The sequence below is a fragment of a genome, unplaced genomic scaffold, assembly GCF_019419815.1.
Source record: "Pyrus x bretschneideri cultivar Hongxiangsu unplaced genomic scaffold, Pyrus_bretschneideri_v1 Contig4, whole genome shotgun sequence".
Taxonomy (NCBI): domain Eukaryota; kingdom Viridiplantae; phylum Streptophyta; class Magnoliopsida; order Rosales; family Rosaceae; genus Pyrus; species Pyrus x bretschneideri.
Window position 1 is genome coordinate 2,857,181 of NW_025999723.1, and position 15,017 is coordinate 2,872,197.

Consider the following 15,017-nt stretch of genomic DNA (forward strand, 5'->3'; position numbering starts at 1 on the left):
TCAATCTATGACATGTGAACAATCAAAAAATGACAAATTGTTATATGAAAGGAAATGACTTCTTATACGTCATAAACTAAATATTATCTTGATTGATTTAAATTTGTATGATCTAGCATATAAAGGAGACTACGTAAGAAGCACCACTTCTCCTAGATGTGCTACAGGGCAACCCGGCCTGTCTCCACAACCTAACTTAACTGATACAAACAATCAAAAATCAAACTTGAATTAAGTCAAGAAAAACTTCCAAGTTCAAACCCTTGACTAACTCCTCTTTATCCACCTAGAAATTCCTACCTTTACCCAAAAAAAAAAAAAAACCTAGAAATTCCCACTTGACGGCCCAAAGAAGAAAAATGGACCCTTGACTTATCAATACGTCACGCTGACTCACGTCCTTTGATGTTGCCTTTTCTTCTGTACGAAGGGACCAACTCTGTGTATATAGTACTAGTTTTAACGAGTCCATTGATATTGGAAACCCTAAACCCTAATTGGGCTCATGGCGTTTTCCAACCACTTAATGGTTGGCTAATTTATGACATACACTGGTATATAGTAGTTAAAAAACAGAGCACTTTAATGAAAGGGGTTTGAATCCAAAATATTTTAACTAAAGATCATCCTATAATTTTCTTTAACCAAAGGATCTTAAAATTAACCATAAAGACAGAGCCTCCAAATTCTACATGGGCTGGATTACAGGGCTCAACATAGACAAAATTGAGTTTCCAAAAGTACCCCTAACATAAGAAAACTCTCCAAGGCCGACAAGAAGATCACCTATGTACGATTCCAAGCTCTGCTCCCTCCTCGACGAGTATGGCCAGGTCCTCATTGTCGCCGCCGACAATGTCGGCTCCAAGCAGCTCCAGAACATTCTCAAGGGGCTGCGCGGAGACTCCGTCATTTTGAAGAGGAAGAACACGATGATGAAAAGGTCTGTCAAGATCCATGCGGAGAAGATGGGCAACAGTGCCTACCTCAACTCATCCCCCTATGTGGTACGTTCTTTGGATTCATTTGTGTTTGCTGATTTGTTTGTATTCGTTGGTTTTCTGATTTGTTGTTGTTTTTTGGGATTTAGGGCAACATCGGTCTGATTTTCACAAAAGGTGATTTGAAGGAAGTCAGCGAGGAGGTTGGCAAGTACAAGGTAACCGAATTCGATTTCCATTTTCGTTGTTCGAATTCATAATATTATCAATTTTAATGCGTTTTAGTTGTTGTAGTGATATAAGATGCTTATTGTGGTATAGGAAACTATAATCTGTAATTGTTTGTTGTGTAGATTTCAAATTGGTATGAAATTTAGTGTATTTATGATCAATGGGAAACTCAATTTGTTGAATTATCCGTAAGAGTAAAATTAAGGAGGTTCTGCTGTTTTTTAATGTGAGTAATCTAGAGTTACTGCTTCTCTAGTATACCTTAGCAGGAAGAAAAGAAAAAAAAAAAAAAAAAAAAAAAACTTTTCAAAAAATTGTTCTAGAGTTGCGACTTCTCTAGTATACCTTAGCAGGAGGCATCTTTTTTCGACTCGGATGATTATTTATCGAGTTTTCATATTTTATATGGGTTTAGTTTGCCTCATGATAATTTTTGTTAGTTTTCCAATCTGTCCCATTTTGTTTATGTGTTTCACTATATCTATCTAATTCCTAGGTGTATTTTATTTTGAATTGAATAGGCTGGAGCCCCCGCTCGTGTTGGTTTGGTTGCTCCAATTGATGTGGTGGTTCCTCCTGGTCACACTGGTCTTGACCCATCTCAGACCTCTTTCTTCCAGGTGTGTAATAATCGTTCACAATAAATGGTGTTGCTTTTTTGTGGGTTTAGTAGTTCTGACTTGGTATGTTTCACATTTCAGGTGCTCAACATCCCCACCAACATTAACAAGGTACTGTTGAAATCATTACCCTTGTTGAACTTATCAAGAAGGGAGATAAGGTTGGCTCTTCTGAAGTTGCCCTCCTTGCCAAGCTTGGAATCAGGCTATTCTCATATGGTCTTGTTGTCCAGGTGGTGTACGACAATGGTTCCATCTTCAGCCCATAGGTGCTTGATCTGACTGAGGATCTCATGGAGAAGTTTGCTTCTGGTGTCTCGATGGTCACTTCATTGGCGTTGGCCATCTCATACCCTACCCTGGCAGCTGCACCACACATGTTCCTCAATTCCTACAAGAACGTGTTGGCAGTTTCTATTGCCATCGATTAGAAATGGTTGTTTCGATATTTTTACAATGGCAGTAAGCTACCATGAGATATCCATCCACAAAGACATAAACCTCTTGTATAATTATAGCAAATAGTATACACAATCATGTATGAATTATAACTTTCACCATATCCCCATATCTTTTTTCTTTCTTTTGCTATAGATATTGAGGGACGGGTTGTTACAGAAGGTAATTTTGCCATAGTTTTAGAAATAATGTGAGTAATTTTGCTGTAGTTTCATAAATAATGTGATAATTTGCTGTAGTTTCATAATTAATGTGAGTAATTTTACTGTGGTTTCATAAATGGTGTGGTAATTTTGATGTAGTTTCATAAATAGTGTGGTAATTTTACTGTAGTTTCATAAATAGTGTGAGCAATTTTGCTCTAATTTCATAAATAGTGTGGTAATTTTTGTTGTAGTTTCATATAGTGTGAGTAATTTTGCTGTAGTTTCATATATAGTGTGTAATTTTGTTGTAGTTTCATTAATCACTTCCAAATGCAAATCCCAAATACCAAATGCAATCTTGCAAGTTCAACTAGACTACCCATCATGACATTATTCTGCCGTGATGATTGCTAGAATAGCTATTTATGAAACTGTCCCAAGAATTAGACATTATTTATAAAACTGTACTAATTACTGTACACTATTTATGAAAATGGATCAAGAACTAGACACTAATTATGAAACATAACTAAAAACTAGGCACTATATATGAAAGTGGACCAAGAACTATGCACTATTTATGAAATTGGACCAAGAATGAGACACTATTTATAAAATTGTGCCAACTACTATACACTGTTTATGAAACAATACCCAATAACTAGACACTATTTTATGAAAGTGAATAAAAAACTATACACTATTTACGAATATGGACCAATAAATAATGTTGTACCGTTCAGTTTCATAAATAGTATAGTATCGTTCAGTTTCATAAATAGTGTAGTACCGATCAGTTTCATAAATAGTGTAATACCGTTAATTTTCATAAACAATGTAGTTTTGTTCAATTTCATAAACAGTGTTTGGTATGGACGCACAAACCCCACACATCACGTTTTTTTTTTAATAATTTTAAATCTATCTTCATTTCCCATGCCCTTCGCTAGTAAGCAACTCATGCTTATTAGAACTTTGCCTTTCTCCTTTCACAAAGTTTGCCGATGATATACATGGAATCTCTAATATCAAATACTTAAGCATTTTTCCATGGAAGGGATAGTAGATTGCACTTATAGCAAAGGCAAATGCATGTATTTGGAGGCCTTACCTTTCAAATACCATTAGAATATGCCTTCACTAATCTCGATTCTCAAACTAGATAACAAGCTTAGCAGTTATGTGGTAGTTATAGAAACATTCAGACTATTGTAATCAACATTCATATCAAATCATCTGGGATTTGATACCCCAATGACAAATTATATCAATCTAAACCGATACCAACCTTGTATAATCTATTAAATTAGAGCCAATTCTCTTTGGGCATCTTCTTCTCCACGAGAGCATTTTCAAGGTCTGGTAACATCTGAGATAAATTGTCTGTACACTGCCTTTCTGGTGCTGAGACATCCCCAATATCATAGAAAGTATGATCTGAAAACAAACAATTAAGCAAAGCTGTTTTTCTCAACATCGATCCGAACCTCTAATTCACGATCCGAAACTATATTTCTTGATTCCTCAATTAGCTATACACATATTAATTAAATAAGAGCTTTGAAAGCATACCACGAAGACATCGCTGTAGGGGGAGACGGTGAATTTCTGAACGGAGCTGTAGTCCTTGGAACATATCTGTGCTTCCTAATTCACCATCAGAATTCTCACCAACGTACATATGTGCAACAATTCCCCACCTTAAAAGATAAAAGAGCCAAGATTTAGCCCAACCATAAATGCGTACTATGCTGTGCATACGCGCAGATTTCCATTGGAGGAGGTCGAAGCTTGGGCTTTGCGTCCCATGACGAAGGAAGAGGTGGATTTTGATTTAGTTTGAAAAGAAAATTACCTGATGAATCGGAGAATCACAGAATCAAGACATACGAAATCTCCTTGATTAACAGAGATGAGAAACTAGCAGAGAGAAAATGAGTATCAGATCCGTAGAATCTTGTAGAAGTTGTACAAAAATTACTCTCTCTTCATCTAGAATGAAACGGGCAAAACAAACGGCGCAATGTTTGCCGTTAGGGTAAAATCGGAAATTCGTTGCTTGGGCCAATCTTGCTCGGAAATTCGTGGTTTTCGGTTAAAATGTAAAGTTTTGAAGCCCTTATTATTAGTTTTTCTTAAAAACTAATGGTTAACTTGATAAAATGACAAAAAAGAAATTGATTAGGAAGTACGCACAAATGTTATACTATTAGCCATTAGATACTTAGCTGTTGCATTCAACCTAGGCAGTTCATTTTTAGTATGCACTATATATAATGACTAGAAACTGACTGATTAGCTCAAAAAAAGTATGAAAAGAGATTGATTAGGTAGGTTGGACTTGTCTTGGTACACAAAGGATCTTTGACTATTAAGTGTTCGATTCTTCTATAACAAATGTTTCGTTATTCTAATAGAGGTAGAGCTCACTTAACACATGTAGGTTATATCTCTATTAGAAAAGTTCTATAAATGGGATATGAAAAATACGGTAAGAGTAGCATAACTCTTCTTTTGGCTATCTTCAATTGCACATAACCTAGACGGTTAATTTTTAATATGCATTGATATATAATATCTAGAAGCTGACTAATTAGCTAAAAAAAAGGTTTGAAAAAGAGATTAATTAAGAAGACCGGACCTATCTTGGTACATAAAGAATCTTTGACTGCTATACTATTAGCCGTTAGATTCTCGATCGTCATATCGAACAGTTTATTATTCGTGCATGTCATACGAAAGAGTATAATATAATTTTTCAAAGATAACACCACATGAGGAGAAGAAACTAAAACTAAAACTAAAACTAGACTAGAAGGAAGAAAGTCTCCAAGAAATTGACATCCTCACTTTCCTCTCCTACTTCCAACTGAGCTGATCTGAAGATTAAAAGTAGGTCCCATGATATTTTTGGAGGATAAGACGAAGTTTATCAAAATCTTTCGGTGCGACCGAGACCAGATGTTATTGTCTTTGGGGGAGACAGATTAATGAGCCACGTGGTTCACGTGTTAACGCGGGAAAACCCACTGGATTTGCTCTGTAATCTTAGCAACTAATTAAACCTTTAACTAATCCTAAAAGCATTTTCAGTTGGTTAAGTTATTAACTGTCAACCGTGTTTTTGGAAAGTGTGACGTCATTTCAAAAGGATTGTGCTTGTACTTTCCGCCACGTCATCACCGCCTCTTGTCTCCTGCTTTCTGTGGTAGCTTCCTGCTAGCTTCTCTTTTTCCATGCTCAGTCATACTCGCCGATGTTTTGGTAGATTCTTGTTATTTGTTTGTCTATTTTTTTCCATTCAAATATTCTTGGACCCCAAAAAGATAAAATTTAAGGGTGATCCTTAGTGCGGTGGGAATATTGCTCCTTTATGATTGAAAGAGTCAGAATTCGAGTTGTGGAAACAATTTATTTGCAAAATAAGAGTAAAGTTGCGTGCGATAAACGTTATTTTCCGATTCTCACAAAACAGGAAGACTTGTTGGCTTATCGCCAAAAAGATAATTTTTTTTTTGGTTACTTAGTGAAATTAAAAAGGCAATACTAATATTAATTACTTTTTCACATACTGTCATACGTATTTTACAATGCTACTTTTTAATAAGATTAGTAATTTATCAACCAGTAACAATGAGTAGCAATTTAGTATTACAATTGTAAGGCTTATTTAGAAATGTTTCTAAAATAACTGAATACGTTTTTAGAGAAAATGTTGTTAGGTTATACATGCACATAATTTGCTTCATGTGAGAAGCACTAATTATGTGCTTTTTGTAGGAAGAAGCACTTGAAGTGCTTTTCTAAAATTCACATGCATTTTTTACTAAAGAGTGGTTCCAAAATCATTTTAGCAAAAACTGCTTTAAATCATTTTAAAGCAATTCCAAACGAGTCCACAAATATCAAAGTGTAATTTGAACTCGAAGAATCCTTTAACTAGTGGACACAGTAACATTGTGGAATGAATCAAACCAATGAGCCAAAACAATACGCGCGTTTAAATTACATTAAAAAAACGCCTTGAAGAAAATAATGAGGAATTTTAACGAAAAGCTCTTGGTACTGTTCACTTTAACGAAAAATCACATTTTTACATTAAAATATCAATCCTGGTACTATTCACTTTATCTTTTATTTTATCTTTATCGTTAAAATTCAAAGTTTTCAAACATTTTTCCATTAATTTTCCAAAAATAAAATCAACCCGCAAGTGAGTAACAAATCGGCGAGGAATATGTCTCCCCAGAGTGCAGCTGGTGTGAAAGCACAATTGGCTTGCAAACAAACTACAGATTGAGTCATGAGGGACCGCGACCGACCTTTGACCCTGACAGCATTCACAGTAAACAAATATATTATTAAACGAGGTTTGTGTGAGTCATCCAGTCAAAACTCAGAATCCACACACTTGGCACACTCAAACAATACCACAAGCCAAACCCGCAACTTCCGAAAAAGGAAGGGAGGCATACATTAGTACGACAGCTGTCGTACTAACAGTCCCTGACTGTCTGCCTGGCCCGCGCCGCCCAACCCAGGATAGACCCAGCCTGTATCCGTGTGCGCGTTTTTTGTTTGCCAGGTTACCTTTTTCTGGTCACATATATACACCAAATCATCCCCACGAAGGGTACAGAATCATCACAATCAATATCTCAGTCCTTTTTAATCACTATCCACTTTCCAACTCCAAAACTGCAAAGTACCAGATTATCCACACTTCCCAGTTTCCATATCTGCTTATACAGCTCGATTCGCTTGTAGTTCAGTTAGTTAAGAGCGTAAAAAGCAAACTTCACTACTCTCGTACCCAGAAATGGATGGTTGCTCTAATTACTACGTGGACCCACCGGGGGAATCGTCGTCGGCTTCGGAGACCAGCAGTGCTCGCCCAATGTTCATGACCTTGTCGGACGAGGAGGTACTGCTGGCGTCTACTTGCCCGAAGAAGCGGGCTGGACGGAAAAAGTTTAGAGAGACACGGCACCCGGTGTTTCGGGGTGTAAGGAGGAGGAACTCCGGCAAGTGGGTGTGCGAGGTGCGCGAGCCCAACAAAAAGACAAGGATTTGGCTGGGCACTTTTCCCACCGCAGAAATGGCCGCCCGCGCGCACGACGTGGCGGCCATTGCACTGAGGGGCAGGTCCACCTGCCTTAATTTTGCTGACTCCGCGAGGAGGCTGCCTGTCCCGGCTTCTTCCAACGCCAAGGACATTCAGACGGCTGCCACAGAAGCGGCAGAGGCGTTTCGGCCGACTCAGGAGTCGGATGAGGTTTGTGGAGCTTCTGTGGCGGCTCCAACGGAGTCCACGTCCGCATCGGAGCAGCAACAAGTGCTCTATATGGACGAGGAGGCGGTTTTCGGGATGCCGGGACTGCTGGCAGACATGGCGGAAGGAATGCTATTGCCTCCACCCCATTACAGCGAGGATGATGACGTGGATATTTGTGCTGACGTGGCCTTATGGAGTTTTTCCGATTAATTTTAGTCTTAGTCTATACCATCTTAGTCTATACAATGTAAAAAAGTAGCTTCCGTGAGAAGCGTCAAATTTTGATTTCGTTTTTGCAGTGATATTTGCCTTGCAAAAGTGCTTTTGCTCCGCACAAAATTTTGTCTTGTACGGAAGCACTTATGTAAGATATAATGTACAAAAAAATAATTACTCAAAAATGTAGGAAAATCTCATTAAATTATCAATAACAAAGCAAATTTGCGAGTAATATAATACGAACAAATAGTTCTTGATCAACTTTCAAATTGGACAACATATGAGAAGCCAATTTTCATCCTTCAGCGATGAAAGGTGTCTAACTGCATGTTGCTATGAGGTCATTGAACAAAAATTGCAAGTCGTTACTGCTCGTTGCTCGATATCTGTGCTTCCATATGCTGGCTTGCTTCTTCAAGAGACAATTTTTCCTTCTCGAGTGATTCGAGCTTGTCCGCATTAGCCTTCTGAATCTTCTCCGGGACCTTTTCTTTGTAACCGGCTACATTCATCGCCCTGGATAGCTTCTCCTGTTGCCTGTTAGTTAATAAAACAGTTGTCACCACTCGAAACGTGTAGGGGTTTTAAAATTTAATCTGAGCTTTCTGTCACCAAGTAATTTCAATCACAAGCTTACAATTTAATGTCTTCCATCTTCTTCCGGATCTTTTCAAGGTCGGCTTCTAATGAACGACTTCCTTGAAGCTTAAGATAAACAGAAAGGTTTTCATTTACAACACCCACCACACACCCAGTTGGAGCAGCATCGTTCTCGTTGATTACCTGCAAGGATAAGAAATTTTCATATATTAACTGAATTTGCGTAAAACAAAACTGAAGCTAAACAGTGTAATGGTCAGTCAAAACGAAGTTCCTTCTATAATTTTGTTGCTTCTGTTGAGGAAAAGAGTAAAATTCGATAGAAAATTGCTAGAGCAGATTTTTGGAATACATCACTTGACTTACTGTCAAAGATGACAAATTGGCCAGCGTTTCAATCTCCAGTTGACGGCTGCATATTATTTCCCTATCTAATGGTGTTCGACAAAGCACAGAAGCTGGCCGCCTGAAAGAAATAAACCCTAATTAGAGATATTCACAACATGGCAAATCAAAATTGGTCAGACTCACTCTAACAAGATATACCTTTCACGACTTTCTTTTGCAAGTGAACGAAGAGATTTCACAACAGAATCTATAAGATTCATCTCGGACTCCGCCCTTTCATTTGTCCAGCGCTGTAAAAATGAAAAAGATAGGAAGTTACTATACATACTGTCTCCACAACATCATCAGAAAAGTACAGGGTCGTAAGGGTCATAATGAAAACCACCATTCCCATGAGTAATCCTTTACGGCCTATGAAGAACAATGATGCAAGTGTACTTTTTTGCATGAACATTTGCCTCTAGCTTTAGGCTGGACAGGATCATCCAATTTATGTTTGAAAAGAAAAAAATAACCAACCAACCTCTACAGTGGAAGGATATTCGCATATCATAATTGAGGCTGGCCTCTTGTGATCCTTTGGTGATGGAAGGCGCTGCCACAGTTCTTCTGTGACGAATGGCATAAATGGATGAAGCAACCGCAGACCATTGTCAAGACATAACCATAGTGTGGCTTGTGCAAAACCCCTTTCAGACTCGAACTTTGGATTGTTGCCCGAAAAGTAAGGCTTGATAGCTTCAATAAAGACATCGCACAATTGGTACTGCCACCAGGCATACACTGCAGTGGCTGCATACGAGAAGTCATACGCTTCCAGTGACAAAACAGCTTTGGAGATGACTTTGTTTAGTACTGAAAGTATCCACTGGCAACTAAATGGAAGCGCGTCTGGATTTACATCTGAGGGGGGAACATAATCATCCCCAAGCCTGCTCATAGCAAATCGTACTGCATTCCACAGTTTATTACACCATTGACGATAACCCACAACCCTTTGGATGTCCAGATTTATCTTATCAGACTGAAAAGACAAGGAAGGACAATCAGATATGTCACTATATCCATGGAAGAAAAACAGTTTTCAACCAAAAATATAAAGAACGAATCTTAAACCTGAGCAGTGTAAGAGACAAGGGCAAAACGGAGAGCATCTGCACCGCATTCCTCAATACCCTTAGGAAAGTCCTTTACTTGCCCTTCTTTGGCTACAGTCAATTCCTTGGGATCCAAATTTCCCTCTAAAAGCCTCTGATGGAGACCTTCAAGGGTAATACCATTTATTACCTCAAGAGGATCAATGACATTCCCCAAGGACTTGGACATTTTACGCCCATGTGCATCACGAATCATAGGGTGCAAATATACCTGCAAAGCAACCAGATTCCACCTGTCACTTCAGTAACCAAACTATAATCTAAAATCAACACCATCTTTGCATGCTCAGGACCACTTTTGCAAAAATTAAAGATGGTGAGCAAAGGGATGTGTCTCTGACAAAAACCCACTAGGCATCCAATCGAGCTAGTATACATATAAACACGTAAAATGGAACTCGAATTAACAATGTAGTATAATTTCACAAAAATTATTTTCCTTCAAGCTTTTACCAAGTAGAAAACATCATGTGCCCTTAAGTACAGCATGCTATTGAATTTCATAGTCAGGCAACTGGAAAATTATAATTTAGGCAATATGCAACACACAGATAAAGCTATACATGCAAAATGTTAAGAAAGTTCCCCACCTTTGTAAAAGGTACGTTGCCACCCAAAGTAATTCCAAGCATTACCATACGAGCAACCCAGAAAAAGAGAATGTCATGCCCGGTTTCAAGAACTGAAGTAGGATAAAATGCCTTCAGATCTTCTGTATCATCCGGCCAGCCCAACACAGACAATGGGAAAAGACCAGAAGAAAACCACGTGTCAAGCACATCAGGATCCTGCATTAACTGAAATTTCCCCTCAAATGTTAGACTAGCCTGTGCTTTGGCCTCTTCTTCGTTTCTCGCAACCACCCATCGCTCATCTGATGCTCCAAAATTGTCTGGACTATCACCCTCATAAACAACATACCATGCAGGAACACGGTGACCCCACCAGAGTTGCCTTGAAATGCACCAATCACGAATGCTCTCAAGCCATCTGTAACAATTGAGACCAGAAGTAAGTACAACGTTTAACCTTTTTGTTTGGAGATTTCTTTATATAAATTGTCGAGACCCAAGCCTAACAACTAGATTTCATCCACTGACTTGTTCAAAACTTTCTGGAAGTATGATCTTATTATCCTTACAATGCATACACAAGAAATTCCAAAAAGGTAAAGAAAGAAAAAAACCACCTCTTCCAATCAGCAGTATACTGTTTCGGGATGATCTCAAGCTCCCTATTCTCATCATCTATGGCAGCATGAAGGGCTTCTTTTCCCATACCGCTGCATTTAACATACCACTGGGGCTTTATCATGGGCTCCACAACATCTTGACTTCTAGAGCAAATTCCAAGGCGCATCTCATTGGCCTTGGCATCTTTAAAGAGGCCCTAAATGCAAGGAGAATAAGGTCACTGAAATACCCATAAAATTGTGAACAGATGGATTCAAACAGACAGTCCCCTCCAACAACTAGGAAGGTTGATGCACATGCAATACAAAACTGGTGATATTGACAAAACTGGTGATACTGACAAGTGATGTTATTACAAGTAGGGTATATTAAATTGCGTGAAGTGTCTGGAATTATGAGAATGCAATATGTTGATCTATTGGGTAAGCATTTAATAATCGATAGAAATAAGACAAACTATGTTGATAATCGGAGTGAATTTTTTTAATCAACATCTATGCATATGCTACACTTATAGTCCTGTAAAGTGTAAACAGATACCTTCTTCTTTAGTGCTTCAGTCACTGCCTCTCGGGCTTTGAAACGTGGCATCCCTGCAAATTCTCCACCATCCTGGTTTATTTTTCCATCATCAGTAAAGATGTTGATAAATTCAAGATTATGACGCCTTCCAACATCAAAGTCATTAGGATCATGGGCCGGTGTAATCTGCAGAAGGCAAAAGAGAAAGATCAACAAATCTTTATAACCTGAAACATAAACCAGAAAAGAAATTCAACGTAATATTTCACAACTTATATGTTAGATTTACCTTCACAGCACCAGTCCCAAATTCTGGATCAACGAGAATTGCATCACATATTATACGAATCCTTCTTCCATTAAAAGGATGAACGGCATGCTTCCCATGAAGATGCTGATACCTTTCATCATTAGGATGTACAGCAATAGCAGTATCACCAAGCATTGTTTCCACTCTAGTAGTGGCCACAACAATCTCACCTAAACCTTCTTCCAAAGGGTAAGCAAATGAAGTCAAAACTCCAAATTCTACAGGGTTCTCATACCCAGGAACCTTTAGTAGCGTCCTTTCTTTTACATCAATATAGTCCACCTACATAGACCAAAAATTTCATAAATAATTAAATACTGAAAATATTTGAGAAAGTATGCCACTAAAAGGAGAAGGCTGACCTCAATTTCAGATATTGCTGTCCGCAAGACACAATCCCAATTAACTAGACGATTATCCCTGCAAAACAAAAGCCAAAATGTGTCCTAACCAAAATGAATAAAAGGACATTAACAAGAAGATGATTATAAATGTGGTTGATTGGAGAAGTCCTTTGGTTGTTAGTACTATCACCCAATCCTTATCCCAACTGATTAACTCAATTAAAAAATATAAATACATATAATATCAAACAAAAACCATAGCAAGCATCCACCAAAACATCATGTTAAACCAAGAACAACACAGCTCCTATGCCGAGCATACCTGTAGATAAGCCCTTGCTTATGAAGCCTCACAAAAGCCTCTGTCACAGCCCTTGATCTTTTCTCATCCATTGTAAAGCACTACAATTAAGAAGAAAACAAAGGAAAAATCAACGAAATAAGTAACATATACACGTGTGTGTATGTGAGAGAGAGAGAGAAAGAGAGAGAGAGAGAGAGATCAAGCAGTTTAACAAGACAACTAATACATTGCTCCAAAAGAACTCCAGGACTCAACTGATTACCTCACGGGACCAGTCCAAAGAAGCACCCAAACGACGTAGCTGCTGTAAAATGGTGCCCCCATACTTATTTTTCCAATTCCAAACCTTTCACAATCAAAGGTAACCAACCAACATTATTAAAAAGTATGGACAGATCAATTGACTTTAAAACATCATATGTATGGATCAAATACAAACTAGTAATAGTTCAAACTCACTTCAGCCACAAATTTCTCACGACCAATATCATGCCTGGTTAATTGGCTTTCACGCATTAGCTTCTTTTCTACAACCACCTATAAACGACACATGATGTTATAGCCAGCAAACAAATAACATATGACATATACAGAATCCAGGTTCAAATTCATATACATGCATATGGTCAAGATGATAAGGTTAATAAATTCATGGAACATGAGCTATTAGCAATGCACCCATTGAAAAGGACATATCATGTGTTGTTGACTCAAGTCCAGTGTTTTGAAAGGCATTTCAAAACGTGCCTAAATTCGAGGCAATGCATACGAACCTGAGCACTAACTGGTCCTTCTCCCACACCCAAAAGAAGGCCAAATAAAAGGTACACAGCAGATTGATCTCCACCAACGACTTTTGCTCATATTGGTAATCGTAATACACAAAAACTAAACTATAGTAAATATTCAGTACTTGTTAAAAGAAACACAACCTGTGTTGCTATGCCAGCATGGTCCATTCCAGGCACCCACAAGGTATTGTAACCAGACATTCTCCGCCAACGAATTATAGTGTCCTGCATATAACAAAATTACATCAAATTAGTTTTTTATTTTAGAAAACACACTTAGAAAATCACCAAAGAACAGCACAAACACAGGAATCACCTCAACAGCAGCAGTAAGAGCATGGCCAATATGAAGGGCACCAGTCACATTGGGAGGTGGCAAAACCTATAATACATTACAAGTTAATTTTGTTTTGTTTATTGGTACCCAAATCAATGCACACCCAAGAAAAAGTTTGATGCATATGACACTCACAATGACGAAAGGAGGTTTGGAGCTCTTGGCATCTGCCACAAAGAACCCTGTCTTCTCCCACCATTCATACCACCTAAATCGTCAAGCATAGATAACATAAATAACTAAGAAGTAAAATTGTTGGAAGAAGTGGTAAAAAACAAAAAAAAAAAAAAAAAAAAAAGAAAAAAGGCAACCATGACACTCACGATTTCTCTACAACACTTGGACTATACTCTTTCGCCATGAGATTCGACATCCGTTTCTTCTGGCCAAATGGAGTCTCTGGATCAATAAAGTCCTCTTCATTCTCCTCCTCCTGGTTGGAACGCTTTACATGCTTCTTTTCACTCTTTTTAGAAGAAGAACTCGCCGCTTGTTGCGCCTAAAACCAAATTGATTCTTTTACCAGTCATCTCAGGCATTAACATTATCATAGGATGATTCAACACACAGCACAACACAATGTGTGGACGAAACCGAAAATTGAATCCAAAACTTAACACCAAAATGCAATTCACCATCATTACCTGAAGCTTAGCAGCTTTCTCTAAAGCTTTCTGCTTTTTCAATTCCTTCTCTCTTGCCTGACCAAATATCAAAAACCCAAATTACTCTCTTTCGAAAATCCAGTAATTCACATAAGTATCCATCTGGGCCTGGAATTACAACATCAAAAGAAGCAATATTCCATAAAATTACCTTTTCTTCCTTCTTCTTCTTCTTCTCCGGGTCTTCAATCCCTTTTCCGTTATCCATCTGCATCGAAACGACACAGTTAAACCAATCCCAAAAGCTAAAAACGAATGAAATTACAAAGATCAAATCTTTGGTTAGGTGGATGAGCTCACATACCGGCGCGCTACCGGCTGGGGGAGAAGACTGAAGAGGCGTCTGAACGTGGAAGCGGCGGAGAAGAGACGGCGCCGCTGCTGCAAATTTGATCTGGTTGCTGATGAAGTGGTAGAATATGTGGGGTTGCGTTCCAAAAACCCTAAGGTGGGCCCGAATCATATGCGTATTGTTGGTCTTTGATGCCAAAAATTATCTGTCAAACACTTGCAGCCCAAGCACCGCATATCAAAAATGCAATGCATCACCCTTTT

The 15,017-nt window shown here is 38.3% G+C and overlaps 2 protein-coding genes, 1 long non-coding RNA gene and 1 pseudogene across 4 annotated transcripts; 2 read left to right on the plus strand and 2 right to left on the minus strand.

Annotated features, from left to right (window-relative positions):
• Nucleotides 1-660: 660 nt before the first annotated feature.
• Nucleotides 661-2,377, plus strand: LOC103941285 (annotated as a pseudogene).
• A 1,063-nt stretch (nucleotides 2,378-3,440) lies between these two features.
• On the minus strand, nucleotides 3,441-4,611 carry LOC103960522. Of its 2 annotated transcripts, XR_669269.3 has the most exons (3): nucleotides 4,253-4,568; nucleotides 3,970-4,097; nucleotides 3,441-3,834 (listed from the first exon to the last, which is right to left on the minus strand). It is a non-coding gene; the product is annotated as an uncharacterized LOC103960522 (long non-coding RNA). The 2 variants fall into 2 exon arrangements; XR_007251327.1 differs by having other exon boundaries at nucleotides 3,970-4,611.
• A 2,406-nt stretch (nucleotides 4,612-7,017) lies between these two features.
• Nucleotides 7,018-8,123, plus strand: LOC103960521 (dehydration-responsive element-binding protein 1D-like). The gene has a single exon (XM_009373003.3). The coding sequence runs from the start codon at nucleotides 7,217-7,219 to the stop codon at nucleotides 7,880-7,882; it is 666 nt and encodes a 221-aa protein (XP_009371278.2). The 5' UTR covers nucleotides 7,018-7,216; the 3' UTR covers nucleotides 7,883-8,123.
• Nucleotides 8,074-14,951, minus strand: LOC103960520 (valine--tRNA ligase, mitochondrial 1). The gene is made up of 21 exons (XM_009373002.3): nucleotides 14,767-14,951; nucleotides 14,614-14,670; nucleotides 14,442-14,498; nucleotides 14,121-14,296; nucleotides 13,933-14,005; nucleotides 13,777-13,842; nucleotides 13,602-13,685; nucleotides 13,129-13,206; nucleotides 12,932-13,015; nucleotides 12,688-12,767; nucleotides 12,384-12,441; nucleotides 12,001-12,303; nucleotides 11,730-11,897; nucleotides 11,186-11,385; nucleotides 10,587-10,986; nucleotides 9,956-10,207; nucleotides 9,363-9,863; nucleotides 9,038-9,129; nucleotides 8,858-8,957; nucleotides 8,529-8,674; nucleotides 8,074-8,428 (listed from the first exon to the last, which is right to left on the minus strand). The coding sequence occupies exons 1-21, from the start codon at nucleotides 14,923-14,925 to the stop codon at nucleotides 8,257-8,259; spliced, it is 3,306 nt and encodes a 1,101-aa protein (XP_009371277.2). The 5' UTR covers nucleotides 14,926-14,951; the 3' UTR covers nucleotides 8,074-8,256.
• Nucleotides 14,952-15,017: the final 66 nt, after the last annotated feature.

Bases quoted from the DNA above. Each gene is read 5' to 3' on its own strand.
- LOC103960521 (XM_009373003.3), top strand. From the start codon at position 7,217: ATGGATGGTTGCTCTAATTACTACGTGGACCCACCGGGGGAATCGTCG.
- LOC103960520 (XM_009373002.3), bottom strand. From the start codon at position 14,925: ATGATTCGGGCCCACCTTAGGGTTTTTGGAACGCAACCCCACATATTC. The intron at 14,297-14,441 runs GTAATGATGGTG...ATTTGGTTTTAG, and splicing joins AGAAAGCTGCTAAGCTTCAG to GCGCAACAAGCGGCGAGTTC. The intron at 13,207-13,601 runs GTTGTGTTTCTT...TGTCGTTTATAG, and splicing joins ATGCTGGCATAGCAACACAG to GTGGTTGTAGAAAAGAAGCT.